At 36.4% G+C, this 16,489-nt stretch overlaps 1 protein-coding gene across 3 annotated transcripts in view; it reads right to left on the bottom strand.

The window, feature by feature from the left end:
• RFX7 (regulatory factor X7) overlaps positions 1-16,489 on the bottom strand; it is a 134,108-nt gene that overhangs the window by 12,720 nt on the left and 104,899 nt on the right. For all 3 annotated transcript variants that reach the window (XM_066276173.1, XM_066276175.1, XM_066276174.1), the window contains 2 exons: positions 1,621-1,737; positions 233-317 (listed from right to left, as the gene is read on the bottom strand). In XM_066276173.1, coding sequence (XP_066132270.1) covers positions 233-317; positions 1,621-1,737 — 202 coding nt within the window. The remainder of the gene's footprint in view (positions 1-232; positions 318-1,620; positions 1,738-16,489) is intronic.

Genomic DNA, 16,489 nt, shown 5'->3' with positions numbered 1-16,489 from the left:
GATACATTTACAAATCACTGTTTATATCTTGTTCCCCTAATTTTAGAAGTAATATTGATTTAAGTCACATAAACATTTTTTAGCCACTGCTCAATTTTTTTTCTCATTTATTTTGTAAAAGGCAGAATTCCTGGTCCCTGTTTTTTACCTAAAGGAGACTATGCAGTATGTATTTCAATGTTGATATTAAGGTACAATTCAAGTTATTGAAACGAAAAGGCAAAATTCTTACCCCATCTCCAGTTTTGTGAAAGTCAAGATTGGGCAGTGTTGGCATATGAACAAAAGCTTTTTTTCTTAATCCACTGTAGCAATATGTAATGAACAGTTAAGGTCTAAAGTATTCTACATTAAATGAACTGCTTATATAATTAGCACTTGAGAAGTAACCATATATGAAATTAAAATAAAATCAGAACAAAATAACATCTTCCTTCAAAGGTCTTCTGTAAGAGAAACCTTAATATTATAAACTCGGGATTTTTATACTCCTTTGAAATGGGAATAGTCTTTGTAGAATGTTACTGTCTTAAATGAAACAAAATAGTTCTCATCTGTTATAAATTTAATGAATAAATGTTTCTAATAAACTGTGCCAGCCACTAGCAACAAGCAGGTCAGAAGGAAAGAAATATCCAGATGGAAACCTGGAACAACTAAGGGAAACTTTAGCCCAGGGCACTGGGACAAAAACAACTCTTAAGAGTGTCACAAGGGCTTTAACCTTTTCGTTCCTCTTTTTCCACTGAAACACAAAGGATTATCGCCTGTAACATGCCAAAGACGCATCAAGTCATTTTTGTCTGTACTCGGAAAACAAGGACAGGTCATGTAACAATTGGTTAAAGAACACCTGGAACCATTTTAGAAAAGCAGTCGGAATTCCACCTTCCCCTCCTCTCCTTCATTGTAGTGAATTTTTATGCTGTGAAAAAGGCCAAGAGCTAAGCAGAGAGAGAGGGGAAGTACTTCTAATATGATACAGAGATCTTCTATTTTACAATCTTTTTCCAAGAGTAGGAAGAACTTTAATAAAGTCTTAATTTTCATTTCCTTGTTTCTGTTTGCTCCTAAGTTTTCTCTATTACAAGAGGGACTTCTTCTATCCCCTGGCTCTAAATTTAATACAGGCTTTAAACAGTTGGCTGAAAAGTACTTTAAAAGAGAACTAATGTCCCAGTACAACTTCCACAAGAAATTTTTTTGAATGTTATGTATTTTGCAATACATAGGTCCCCATGTTTCTAATTGAGAGGAAGGAAAGAAGGTAAGCTAACATCTTTGTTCACCTTTATTGCTAATTTACAATTGCTGTACTGTGGCATGCCTTGGTCATCCTTATTGTTAAAGAAACGGAGATGAGACTATTAAGAACATATTACAGTGACAGAATAAGGTAAAATCTATCACAATCTTAATAACCACTATTTGTTATTTCTCTTGTAGTTTGACAAGCAGCTGAAAAACAACATTTGCAATTATTTTGCTAAGTACTTTTGGGTTGTTTATATTTATTAATTCAAATTTATTTCTAAATATAATTGCTGGTTGAACTATGACAGATGTTCTATAATAAGTGAAAACTCAGAGATTACTAAAAACCATTCTGGTAAAGGATATTTAGATTTGCCTCTCGTGCCCAGACGACGTGCCTTCATGTTTGGAAAGACATTCTTCATAATCTTTCCAAAGTCAGCAGCACTTAGTGGGTGATAACCGAGATTGTCACAATAGCTCCTGAAAAAAAGGAGGGACCAATTAAAAGAGCAACACAACTCAGAAATATACAGCACAGGGTTATTTCAACACAATTTGATCCCCTTGATAAAGTAAAAAAACACACCTTCAAGGCATTCACCACAATTTTCACTGATATATATATATGACCAACATTCTCTGGAGACAACTCAGGGTTAGCTTGTGTATTACTGCTTTCTACAGCATTCAAGGAATTTGCAGTAAGAGATATTGGTGGTCTAATTTTTCAACTATAATCCAACTCTGCATTCTGAAATGAGCATATCCAGCTCACGCAGTAGGGCAGTAAGTTTCCACATATTTATCAAGCTTTACATACTGGGATAATTTCCAATAAGCATATGTACGTCAGATATTAGAGACAAAACTACTACATAGTTTGAAATAGAAACGTGATACATTAGAATTAAAAAGGACCTTAGAAATCATCTATACCAACATCTCATTTTGCCCATAAGGGATAAAACAAAGGCACAGAGAGAAGTTCCAAAGGTCCAGAGTTCTTTCCTCACCCCTACCCATCACCATTACTGCCACGAAAAAGTCCTTTGTAAGGCCGTAACTTCAAGTGAGACCAGGGAAACAAAAAATTACTACTGGAATCAGGTGTTCTGTTATTCTCTAAATATGCCGGTAAAAGGACAGTCCCTCCTCCACCAGTTCAGCAGCAGGTCAAAGCCACATCTTCTCTGGCTGCCAAGGTCCTCCTCACAGCAGCGGCCTGTGGGAGAACTACTAACTGAGAAATACTGAAGGGGAAGTCAGAGGAACTCCCAAGGACTTCAGTCAAGTCTCCTGACCTCACTCTCTCCCAAGTCTCATTTTAGCACCAACCAGAGCAGCTTCTTGATGAAGACAAACAGTGAAGAGCCAGAGAGGTTTAGGATGAAGAAACCATAGGAAAACAGCTGGCAGGCCTGGTGGGCAACTGTAACTGGGACTTGAGTTCTTGCAGACTGCTCAATAAACATCCTGGCAACATTTCTGAAGTGACGTGAACACAAGACATTGAAATAGGAGATACTCAAGAGAAGGTAGGACCTCTGGGAGTCTTACTCGAGAGAAAAGGGGTAGGTCTGCAGACAATGGTATCTTTCTTTATCGTGCCCTCCCTACCTCCACAGCAAAACCCACATTCCTCTGCTGGTGCTGGAGAGGCAAGAGATGCCCACAAACACCTGCCCAACAGAGCAGGGAGAAGGGAAAGGGGCTAACATGTACTGAGAGTCCCCTCTATAGAACCATTTAGATACGTCATATTCAAATGGAGACTAAATGCAATATTTTGGTTCAGGAACTGAGATTTAAGTTAACCTGAGGGGTGACTATTTTTGGGTGCTGACAATCTAAATAAATTGTATTAAGTTATAACCATTTTGGTAGCAAGTTAAATTGTCGTCTTTATGGCTTAAGCCAGCACAGAATGAAAATGTGAATGAAGCTCCTTGTACCTAAAAAACTGGACACATGTTGTTTCCTTTGCCTGGATCATTAGTTCCTTTATCCTTCAAATACCAGCTTAAATGTTATGATTTTGAAAGGATCTCTTCTGACTACCATCTCTAAAGCAATGTCCTCCTGCCACTTCCTAATCATGTTCCCTATCAGTGTACTGTTTCTATTCTTTTCATGAACTACATACTAGCCAATTTACTTGTTGTCTCCTCAGTCAGGGCAGAAACTATATATATATACGGGTAGGCAAAAGTAGGTTTACAGTTATAATACAAATAAATAATACACTAATAAATAATAACACAAGCATAAACTTTTGTGTACTAACAATTGTAAATCTTTATTTGCCAATCCCATCTATCTAGTTCACTATTTTATTCTCAGCACTAGGAAAAAGAGTTAAGAGTCACATTAAGCTAGCCTGACCTGTGGTGGCACAGTGGATAAAGCGTTGACCTGGAATACTGAGGCTGCCACTTTAAAACCCTGGGCTTGCCCAGTCAAGGCACATACAAGAAGCAACTACAAGTTGATGCTTCCTGTTCTGCCCCCCCTTCTTTTTCAAATCAATAATAAAAAACTAAAAAAATAAAAGGAGTACAGTATATATCTGTTAAGTCCATGTGTGGTCTAACATGTTATTTAAGGCCAGTGTTTTCTTATCGATTTTCTTATGAATGATCAATCCATTGATTTACAGTGCCTACTATTATTATTACTTTTTTATAAATAAATTTTTATTAATGTTAATGGGGTGATATCAATAAATTAGGGTACATATATTCAAAGAAAACATGTCCAGGTTATCTTGTCATTCAATTATGTTGCATACCCATCACCCAAAGTCAGATTGTCCTCCGTCACCCTCTATCTAGTTTTCTTTGTGGCCCTTCCCCTCTTCCTCCTTCCCTCCCATGCCCCCCCTCCCTCCCACCCCGGTAAGCACCACACTCTTGTCCATGTCTCTTAGTCTCGTTTTTATGTCCCACGAATGTATGGAATCATGTAGTTCTTGGTTTTCTCTGATTTACTTATTTCACTCCGAATAATGTTATCAAGATCCCACCATTTTGTTGTAAATGATCTGATGTCATTATTTCTTCTGGCTGAGTAGTATTCCATAGTATATATGTGCCACATCTTCTTTATCCAGTCTTCTATTGAAGGGCTTTTTGGTTGTTTCCATGTCTTGGCCACTGTGAACAATGCTGTAATGAACATGGGGCTACATGTGTCTTTACGTATCAATGTTTCTGAGTTTGGGGGGGCATATACCCAGTAGAGGGATTGCTCGGTCATAAGGTAGTTCTATTTTCAGTTTTTTGAGGAACCACCATACTTTTTTCCATACTGGTTGTACTACTTTACATTCCCACCAACAGTGAGTGAGGGTTCCTTTTTCTCCACAGCCTCTCCAACATTTGCTGTTACCTGTCTTGCTAATAATAGCTAATCGAACAGGTGTGAGGTGGTATCTCATTGCAGTTTTGATTTGCATTTCTCTAATAACTAATGAAGATGAGCATCTTTTCATATATCTGTTGGCCATTTGTATTTCTTCCTGGGAGAAGTGTCTGTTCATGTCCTCTTCCCATTTTTTTTATTGGATTGTTTGTTCGTTGTTGAGTTTTATGAGTTCTTTGTATATTTTGGATATTAGGCCCTTATCTGAGCTGTTGTTTGAAAATATCATTTCCCATTTAGTTGGCTGTTTATTTTGTTGTCAGTTTCTCTTGCTGAGCAAAAACTTTTTAGTCTGATGTAGTTCAAATCATTTATCTTTGCCTTCACTTCTCTTGCCTTTGGATTCAAATTCATAAAATGCTCTTTAAAACCCAAGTCCATGAGTTTGGTACCTATGTCTTCTTCTATGTACTTTATTGTTTCAGGTCTTATATTTAGATCTTTGATCCATTTTGAGTTAATTTTAGTACAAGGGGACAAGCTGTAGTCGAGTTTCATTCTTTTGCATGTGGCTTTCCAGTTTTCCCAGCACCATTTGTTGAAGAGGCTTTCTTTTCTCCATTGTGTGTTGTTGGCCCCTTTATCGAAAATTATTTGACCATATATATGTGGTTTTATTTCGGGACTTTCTATTCTGTTCCATTGGTCTGAGTGTCTATTTTTCTGCCAATACCACGCTGTTTTGATTGTCATGGCCCTATAATCTAGTTTGAAGTCAGGTATTGTAATGCCCCCGCTTCATTCTTTTTCCTTAGGATTTCTTTGGCTATTCGGGGTTTTTTATAGTTCCATATAAATCTGATGATTTTTTGTTCCATTTCTTTAAAAAATGTCATAGGAATTTTGATGGGAATTGCATTAAATTTATAAATTGCTTTGGGTAATATGGCCATTTTGATTATATTTATTCTTCCTATTCAAGAACAAGGAATATTTTTCCATTTCATTGTATCTTTTTCGATTTCCTTTAACACTGCTTTGTAGTTTTCGTTATATAGGTCCTTTACATTCTCTGTTATGTTTATTACTAGGTATTTTATTTTTTTTATTGCAATCGTGAAGGGGATTATTTTTTTGAGTTTGTTTTCTAATATTTCATTGTTGGCATATAGAAAGGCTATGGACTTTTGTATGTTAATTTTGTATCCTGCAACCTTACTGTATTGGTTTATTGTTTCTAGTAATCTTTTTGTGGAGTCTTTGGGGTTTTCGATGATAAGGATCATATCATCTGCAAAAAGTGATACCTTATCTTCTTCTTGTCTGATATGGATGCCTTTTATTTCTTTCTCTTGTCTGATTGCTCTGGCCAGAACTTCTAGCATCATGTTAAATAAGAGTGGAGAGACTGGACAACCCTGTCTTGTTCCTGATTTAAGGTGGAGAGTCCTCAGTTTTATGCCATTTAATATGATGTTGGCTGATGGTTTATCATATATGGCCTTTATCATGTTGAGATGTTTTCCTTCTATACCCATTTTGTTGAGTGTCTTAAACATAAAGTTGTGTTGTATTTTATCGAATGCCTTTTCTGCATCTATTGATGAGATCATGTGGTTTTTGTTCTTTGTTTTGTTGATATGGTGTATTACGTTAACTGTTTTACGTATGTTGAACCATCCTTGAGATTCTGGGATGAATCCTACTTGATCATGATGTATTATTTTTTTAATATGTTGTTGTATTCGATTTGCCAGTATTTTGTTTAGTATTTTAGCATCTGTATTCATTAGAGATATTGGTCTGTAGTTTTCTTTTTTGTGCCGTCCTTGCCAGGTTTTGGTATGAGAGTTATGTTGGCCTCATAAAATGTGTTTGGAAGTATTGCTTCTTCTTCAATATTTTGGAAGATTTTCAGTAGAATAGGAACCAAGTCTTCTTTGAATGTTTGATAGAATTCACTAGTATAACCATCTGGGCCTGGACTTTTATTTTTGGGAAGGTTTTTAATAGTTTTTTCTATTTCCTCCCTGCTAATTGGTCTGTTTAGGCTTTCTGCTTCTTCATGACTCAATCTAGGAAGGTTGTATTGTTCTAGGAATTTATCCATTTCTTCGAGATTGTTGAATTTGGTGGTATATAGTGTTTTGCAGTATTCTACAATAATTCTTTGTATATCTATAATGTCTGTGGTGATTTCTCCTCTTTCATTTTGGATTTTGTTTATATGAGTCCTTTCTCTTTTTTCCTTGGTAAGTCTTGCCAAGAGTTTGTCAATTTTGTTGATCTTTTCAAAGAACCAGCTCCTTGTTTTATTAATTTTTTCTATAGTTTTTCTGTTCTCTATTTCATTTATTTCTGCTCTGATTTTTATTATCTCCTTTCTTCGGCTGTTTTTGGGTTGTTTTTGTTCTTCTTTTTCCAGTTCCTTAAGGTGTGAGGTTAAGTGGTTCACTTGGGCTCTCTCTTGTATGTTCATATAGGCCTGAAGTGATATGAACTTCCCTCTTATCACTGCTTTTGCTGCATCCCATAGATTCTGGTATATGTCGTATTGTCATTTTCGTTTGTCTGTATATACCTTTTAATCTCTGTGCTTATTTCTTCTTTGACCCATTCATTTTTAAAAGTATGTTGTTTAATTTCCACATTTTTGTTTTTTTTTCCCTTTTTTGCAGTTGAATTCTAGTTTCAAGGCTTTATGATAAAAAATATGCTTGGTACAATTTCAATTTTTCTGAATTTGCTGATGTTATTTCTGTGGCCCAACATATGGTCAATTCTTGAGAATGTTCCGTGTACACTAGAGAAAAATGTATACTCTGTCTCTTTGGGATGATGTGTCCTGTAGATGTCTATCATATCCAGGTGCTCTAGTGTTTCATTTAAGGCCAATATACCTTTATTGATTCTCTGTTTGGATGACCAATCTAGAGCTGTCAGTGGTGTATTGAGGTCTCCAAGTATGATTGTATTTTTGTCAGTTTTTGTTTTTAGGGCAATAAGTAGCTGTCTTATATATTTTGGTGCTCCTTGGTTTGGTGCATATATATTAAGGATTGTTATGTCTTTGTGATTCAGTGTCCCCTTAATCATTATGAAATGACCATTTTTGTCTCTGAGTACTTTTTCTGTCTTGTAGTCAGCATTATTAGATATGAGTATTGCTACACCTGCTTTTTTGGGGGTGTTGTTTGCTTGGAGTATTGTTTTCCAGCCTTTCCCTCTGAATTTGTTTTTATCCTTGTTGCTTAGATGTGTTTCTTGTAGGCAGCATACAGTTGGATTTTCTTTTTTAATCCATTCTGCTACTCTGTTTCTTTTTATTGGTGAGTTTAATCCATTTACATTTAGTGTAATTACTGACACTTGTGGGTTCCCTATTGCCATTTTATAAATTGCTTTCTTGTTAGTTTTGTATCTTGTTTGATTCTTCTCTTTTGTTTTTCTATCATTTGTTTTTGTTTGTTTGTATTCCATACATCTTTCCTCTGTTGCTACCTTTTTTAAGTCATGTGCTTCTGTGGTGGTTTTTTCAAGGGTGGTTACCATTAAGTAATGAAAAGGGTACTTACCATATTCATTGTAGTACCCTATCTTATGAGTGTTTCTGCACTTCATCGTCCTTTGCTACTGATAATCTCTGTCCTCTCCCTGTTTTTTTGCTTTTGTTGTCACAGTTTAAATTTGGTTTTATTGTGTTCTTGGTGGAGCTTTTACTTGTGGTTTTGTTTTGTTTTGTTCTTTAAATCTGGTTGAAAAACCCCTTTAGTATTTCCTGGAGTGGGGGTTTTCTGATGATAAATTCCCTCACCTTTTCTGTATTTGTGAATGTTTTTATTTCTTCTTCGTATTTGAAGGATAGCTTTGATGGGTATAGTAGTCCGGGCTGAAAGTTCCTCTCTTTCAGGGCTTTAAATGTTGGGGTCCACTCTCTTCTAGCTTGTAGGGTTTCTGCTGAGAAATCTGATGATAATCTAATAGGCCTTCCTTTATATGTTGTATTCTTCTTTTCCCTGGCTGCCTTGAGAATTTTTTCTTTGTTATTGGTTTGTGCCATTTTCATTATGATATGCCTTGGAGTAGGTCTGTTGTAGTTAAGAAAACTTGGTGTTCTCTTTGCTTCTTGAATTTGAGGCTTTATTTCTTTCTATGGGCTTGGGAAGTTCTCGTCTATTATTTGTTTGAATATATTCTCCATTCCATTTTCTCTTTCTTCTCCCTCTGATATACCTATTATCCTTATGTTATTCTTTTCGATGGAGTCAGACAATTCCTGTAGGGCTTTCTCATTTTTTTTTTTAATTTTTGAGTCTCTCTCTTCTTCTCTCTGTTGTGCCTCAAGTTGCTTGTCTTCTATGTCACTAATCCTACCTTCTATCTGGCCTGTCTATTAGCTAAGCTTGTTACCTCATTTTTTAGTTCATGAATTGAGTTTTTCATCTCTGTCTGATTTGTTTTTATAGTTTCAATTTCCTTGGTAATATATTCTTTGTGTTCATTGAGTTGTTTTCTGAGCTCCCTAAATTGCCTTTCTGTGTTTTCTTGTATATCTCTGAGTATTTTTAGGATTTCTATTTTAAATTCTCTGTCATTTAACTCCAAGGTTTCCAATATATTGAAATTTTTCTCCATAGATTTTTCCACATCTATCTGTGCTACTTCTCTATCTTTTGTATCCATGATATTCGATTTCCTTTCTCTTAATGGCATCTGAGGGTGGTCTTGTTGATAGCACTTCGTCTTCAGTGTGTGGAACTCCCGGACGCTTCAAGGATAGATTTTTCTGTCTCTGGTTGATGAACTTTTTGAAATTTTGGGGAGATTTGTCGGTCGCGCTCCTCACGGCACCATTTCTCTGATGTCACTCCAGTGTCTACTATTATTGTATTGCTGTCTATTTATTCTTTAAGATCTGTTAGTATTTGATTCATATATTTTGGAACGCCTAGATTGAATACATAAATATTTACAAATGTTATAGCCTCTTGTTGGATAGAACTCTTTACCATTATTTAACAATCTTCTTTGTCTCTCTCTTATTACAGGTTTTATTTTAAAGCTAGATTTTGTCTGATATAAGCATAGCTACCCCAGCTTCCTTTTGGTTTCTTATTGCATAGAATATCTTTTTTATATTCCTTCACTCAGTCTCTGTGTGTCCTTACATCTAAAGTGAGTCTTTTACAGATAGCCTATAAATGAGTCTTCTTTTTTCTCCTTTCAGCCATTCTACATCATCAGATTGGAGAATTTAGTCCATGTACACTTAAAGTAATGATTGCTAGATATGTACTTATTACCATTTTAATTGTTTCCTGGTGTTTTGTAGTTCCTTTCTGTTTCTTTCTTCTTTTGCTCTCTTCCTCTGTAATTTGATGACTCTCTTTAGTAGTATGCTTATATGGCTTTCTCTTTATCTTTTGTGTATTCACTATAGGTTTATGCTTTGTGATGACCAAAAGGTTTACATATAACAACATATTTATAACAGTCCATTTTAAATTGATAACAACTTAAGTTTGACTATATTCTAAAGCTCAACATTTTTACTTCCCCTCTCAACAGTTTATTGTTCTTTATAAAATAATGGAAAAACTGAAAAAGCTGGTCAATACCAACTTTTAAGAACTCTGAAAATTAATCCACGTCTTGCAGAAAACTGGGAAGCATTTTTCCAAGAGAAATAGCTGGTTTTCAATAAGCACAGCTTTGTATCATTTTAACTTGCTCTAAGGATCTCCCATTCTCCAGTAGCAGCAGTGAAAAGAAATAGCCCATATTCCCAGTTCAGCCTGGTGGCCACCATAATAAACAGAACATAACTGCAGTGTTCTCAAACCCTCATCCCAAAGAACTGTCATTATCTGTCTTGTGTGGTGGGTTCTATAGGATACTCTACCTACAGGCTGGTATCTTGGATCCTGCCCACTGCAAAATGCTTTCACTCTCACAGGGTGGAAGGATAGGATGAGGAAGTTGTTAAAAAGAATTACAGGCAAGTGTCTTAAATTCCTGGCAGCTGAGGCAAACAATAGACTAACCAAAAACTTAAGAGAAAAAGCTGGGAAATAAGAGGTCCACTGAAGCTCTGAAAAACATCAACATATTCCTGAGAATCTAGAAGACCATGCACATGGAAACAGCTATTGCATTTCAAGACCCAGGAAGGCTCTAAGCTCTCACCTCTGGCCAAATATTAGGCTCTGCAAAAGCAGGAAGTGAAGGCAAAAGAAGGGTTTTCAATTAACTGAGCATTTACGGTGTCCACCCCCACCCCAACATGGCCCTTTGACAAAGATTGGGAGATTTAATTCATTCAAGATGTTTAAGGAAATCTCCACCCAATCAATAGCTGACCATTAAACTAACCAACTAGAGACTTCAATGGCCAGACCCCCCACCCCCAAATTAAAGAATTCATCTCTAGCAAACTGATCCTACAGGAAATACTAAAGGCAGTCATTCAGTCTTAAATTACAGGATACCAAATGGTAACTCAAATTCACATGGACAAATAAAAAACCCCAGTATAGGTAATGTCCTATGTAAATATAAAATACAGTCCAAATATATTTTTTCTTGTAATACCTTTATTCCTATATGATCTAAAAGACAACTGCATAAAGCATCAAATATAAATCTGTTAATGAATACACAATGCATAAAAATGAATGGGGACAGGAAAGAGAACAGATCCACATACTTTTAATTTTTTTTTTAATTTATTCATTTTAGAGAGGGGAGAGAGAGAGAGAGAGAGAGAGAGAGAGAGAGAGAGAGACAGGGGGGTGGAGCAGGAAGCATCAACTCCCATATGTGCCTTGACCAGGCAAGCCCAGAGTTTTGAACCGGCGACCTCAGCATTTCCAGGTCGACGCTTTATCCACTGCGCCACCACAGGTCAGGCCAGATCCACATACTTTTAAACAGAGATATATATATAAATATATATATATATATATTTATATTTATATATATATATATTTAACATATACACACACACACACTTTTAAAGTTAACTTGGTATAATCCAACTAATTTTTATAAATTAAGGTGTTAACTGTAATCTTCAGGACAACCAAAGAAAATAATTTAAGAAATATATATAGTAAAAGAAACAAGGGAATTAAAATGGTTCAACTATTTAACATAAAAGAAGTCAGAAATGGGGAACTAAGGAAAAATAGACAAAAGACATTTTATAGAAAACAAATAGTAAAAAGGCAAATGTAAATAAATTAAACTCCCCAATTAAAAAACAGGATAGGCAGAATAGATTCAGAATAAAATATAATCAAATTATATGTCATCTACATATTACATATTTTAGATTCAAGAACACAAATAGGTTGAAAGAAAAAAGGATATAATGTGTCAAAAGTAACCGAAAGAGAACTAGGATGCTTGTACTAATATCATAGAACAGGAGTTTAAGACAAAAATTGTTTTTAGAGACAAAAAAAGACATTATTTCATGATAAAAAGGTCAGTCCATCAAGAAGATATTAACAATCATAATCTATTATACATCTAACAACAGAGCTCCAAAAACATAAAACAAAAGTTGACATAACTGGAGGAAGAAATAAGATAATTCAATAATAATAACTGAGAGACTGCAATACTTATCTTTCAATAATGGACAGAGCTAAAAAGATAAATAAGGAAACAGAAAACATAAAACAACAGTATAAATCAGCCCTGGCTGGTTGGCTCAGTGGTAGAGCATTGGCCTGGCGTGCGGAAGTCCCGGGTTCGATTCCCCGCTAGGGCACACAGGAGAAGCGCCCATCTGCTTCTCCACCCCTCCCCCTCTCCTTCCTCTCTGTCTCTCTCTTCCCCTCCCGCAGCTGAGGCTCCATTGGAGCAAAGATGGCCCGGGCGCTGGGGATGGCTCCTTGGCCTCTGCCCCAGGCGCTAGAGTGGCTCTGGTCGTGACAGAGCAACACCCCGGAGGGGCAGAGCATCGCCCCCTGGTGGGCAGAGCGTCACCCCCTAGTGGGCGTGCCGGGTGGATCCCGGTCGGGCGCATGCGGGAGTCTGTCTGATTGTCTCTCCCTGTTTCCAGCTTCAGAAAAATACAAAAAAACAACAACAGTATAAATCAACTATACCTAAAAGATATCTATAGAACACCACCCCACCCACTAGCAATAGTAGAATACGTATTCTCAAGCGCACATGGAATAATTTTTAGGGTAGATGGTACATTAGGCTATAAACAACTCTTAATACATTCAAAGCAGCAAAATTATACAAAGCATTTACTCCAACTATAATGGAACAGAATTAGAAATCAGTAACTCAAAGAAATGAAAAATTCACACATATGTGAAAGTTATAAATGGGTCAAAGAAGAAATCACAAAAGAAATTACAATATACTTTGAGATGAATAAAAATAAAAGCATAACATACCAAAACTTATGGGATGTAGTAAAAGCAGTACTTAGGGGAAAATTTATAGCTGCTTATGCTTACATTAAAAAAGAAGAAAGGTTGGTCTCAAATGAACAACTTAACTTTTCATGTTAAGACCCTAAAAAAATAAAAGGAAACCAAATCCAAAGCAGACAGAAATAAATAAAACAGAGAATAAAAAAGAAATTAACAAATCCAAAGTTGTTCCTTTGAAAAGATCAACAAAGCTTAGTTAAACTGATCAAGATGAAAAAAGACTCAACTAAAATCAGGAATGAAAGTGGGACATTACTACCACTGTTACAGAAATAAAAGGGGCTATAAGAGAATATGGCAAAAACCTGTCTGCCAACAGATCTGATATCCACAAGAGATGGACAAACTAGAAAGAACAAACGACCAAATGAATTAAAAAAAAATAGTGTGACCTATAAAAAGATTGAATTAGTTATTTAAAAATTACCACAGCCTGACCAGGTGGTGATGCAACAAATAGAGCATTGGCCTGGGACACAGAGGACCCAGGTTTGAAACCCTGAGGTTGCTGGCTTGAGCGTGGGATCACAGACATGACCCCATGGTCGCTGGCTTGAGCAAGGGGTCACTCACTCTGTTGGAGACCCCCGGCCAAGGCACATATGAGAAAGCAATCAATGAACAACTAAGGTGCCACAATGAAGAACTGACACTTCTCATCTCTCCCTTCCTGTCTATCCTTCCCTATCTGTCCCTCTCTCTGTCTCTCTTACTAAAATAAAATAAAATTAAATTAAATTAAAAAAATATAAAATTACAAACAAAGAAAAGCCCAGACCTAGATGACTTCACAGGTGAATTCTATAGAACAGCTCAAGATTAATACCAATCCTTCATAAACTCTTCCAAAAAAATAGAAGAGGAAATACTTCCAAACTCATTCTGTAAAGCCAATATTACCCTGATTACAAAACCAAAGACTTCATAAGAAAATAAAAATAGACCATATTTTATTAGCCAACCTTTTCTTTCCCTCCTTCCTTCCTTCCTTCCTTCCTTCCTTCCTTCCTTCCTTCCTTCCTTCCTTCCCTTTCCCTCCCTCCCTCCCCCCTCCCTCCTTCCCTTCTCTTCCCTTCCCTTTTATCTATCAAATCTTCAATACAATACTAGCAAACCAAATCTATCACTGTATATAGAGGATTATATATTATGACCAAATATGATTTATCCCAGGAATATAAGACAGGTTCAAACTATAAAAATCAATCAATAATGTACCATATTTCTCCATGTATAGATGCACCCTTTTCCAAAAAATTTGGGGGCTAAAAACTGGGTGCGTCTTATACAGTGGTTGTGGCATTTCAAATGCCATAGATGGAACTGAGGACGAGGCAATATATGAAGACAGTGATTCGTCATCAGACACAGATGAGGACAAGCTAATGGATGGGAGTTTTGACAGTGATGAGGAGTTGTATGAATTTTATGATGAATAAAACTTGAGCTTAATAACTTTATATAATACATGTTTTTTCAAATTTCTGGCCCCAAAATTAAAGTGCATCTTGTACATGGGTAAATATGGTAATATACAATATTTATTGCATAAGGGAAAAATGATATGATTATCTCAATAGATGCAGGAAAAATATTTGAGAAACTTCAATAATCAACACTTTGGTAATAGAATATAAGGTCCTAAACCTGATAAAGGTCATCCTACAGCTAATAATGTTTGTTTGTTTTAGCACGTGCGTGTGTGCGCGAGGGAGGGGGGGAGAGACAGACAGACAGAAACAGACAGACAGGAAGGGAAATGAGAAGCATCAACTCATAGTTGCAACCCCTTACTTGTTCATTGATTGCTTCTCATATGTGCCTTGAGCAGGGGGGTCCAGTTGAGCCAGTGACCCTTTGCTAAAGCCAGTGACCATGGGCTTCAAGTCAGCGACAATGGGTCATATCTAGGATCCCACACTCAAGCTGGTGATCCTGCGCTCAAGCCGGATGAGCCTGCGCTCAAGCCAGTGACCTTGGGGTTTTGAACCTGGGACTTCAGTGTCTCAGGTTAACAATCCGTCCACTGCGCCACTACCTGGTCAGGTAATGCAGAAACACTGAAGGTTCCTACTTCAAAATCAGGCAAAAACTAGAATGTCTGCCTCATTATTTCTATTTAACTTTGTACTGAAAGATTCCTGCCAGGGCAATTAGATAATATAAAATGGAATCTAAGCCAGATTAGAAAGGAAGAGGTAAAATTATCTTTATTTTCAGATGACATAATATATATAGACAACTCTTGGGAATGTACTAAAAACAGTCATTAGAGCTAATATACCAGTTCAGTAAGGTTGCAGGATGCAAGATCATATACAGTCATATGCCACTTAAGGATGGGAATATGTTTTAAGAAATTTGTTGTTAGGTGACTCTGTCATTGTTTGAACATCATACTGTTGTACTTACACAAACCTAGATGGTATGGCCTACTACTGTAATTGTATGTGCTGTAATTTTATACACCTGGCAGCACAGGTTTATTTACACCAGCTTCAACCCAAACACTACTACATTGAGTAATGTCTTGTGCTACCACTTTAGAACAACTAGGACACCAGTGAACAATGGGAATTTTTTCAGCTCCATTATAATCTTATGGGAACATAATTGTGTATGTGGTCTGTATGACTGTATAAAAAGCAGTCCTATTTCTATACACAAGGAACTATGAAAAATAACTCCATGTACAGTTTTTAAAATGAACCCTAAATAAGCTTAACAAAATAAGAGCAAGGTTTCTTACAAGAAAACTATAGAACATCACTGAAAAAAATTAAAAGACCTAAGTAGATGGAAATACATTCCATATTCATGGATTGTTAAGTTGACAATACTCCCAAATTTATCTACAGATCAAACGCAGTCTTTATGAAAATTTCTCTGCCTTTCTTACAGAAATTAACAAGCTAATGCAGCCCTGGCCAGTGGCTCAGTCAGTGGATCGAGTGTTGGCCTGGTGTATGGACGTCCTAGGTTCAATTCCTGGTCAGGGCACATAAAAGAAGCAGACATCTGCTTCTCTCCCCTTCCCTTTCCCCCTTCCACAGCCATGGGCTTGACTGGTTTGATTGTGGCCCTGGGTGCTGAGTATAGCTCCCTTGGAGTGCATCATCCTCAGGTACTAAAAATAGGTACTCAAGCATTGGCCCCAATGGGGATGCTGGGTGGATCCCAGTCTGGGCACAGGAGTCTGCTTCACTCTCTCCCCTACTCTCATCTGAAAAAAAAAACCTATTTAAAAGCAAATAAACAAATAGAAAAAAACAAAAACAAAACCCCAAGCTAATGCTAGAATCAATATGGAAATTTAAGTGACCCAGAAGAGTAAAAAAAATATATCTGGAAGATTCATACATACTTATTTCAAAACTTACTACAAAACAAAAATAACCAAGACAGTGTAATAC

This window comes from Saccopteryx bilineata, chromosome 4 (assembly GCF_036850765.1).
Source record: "Saccopteryx bilineata isolate mSacBil1 chromosome 4, mSacBil1_pri_phased_curated, whole genome shotgun sequence".
In the NCBI taxonomy this organism is placed as follows: domain Eukaryota; kingdom Metazoa; phylum Chordata; class Mammalia; order Chiroptera; family Emballonuridae; genus Saccopteryx; species Saccopteryx bilineata.
The sequence above is the reverse complement of the archived record's forward strand: the minus strand, read 5'-3'. Positions and strand labels throughout refer to the sequence as shown.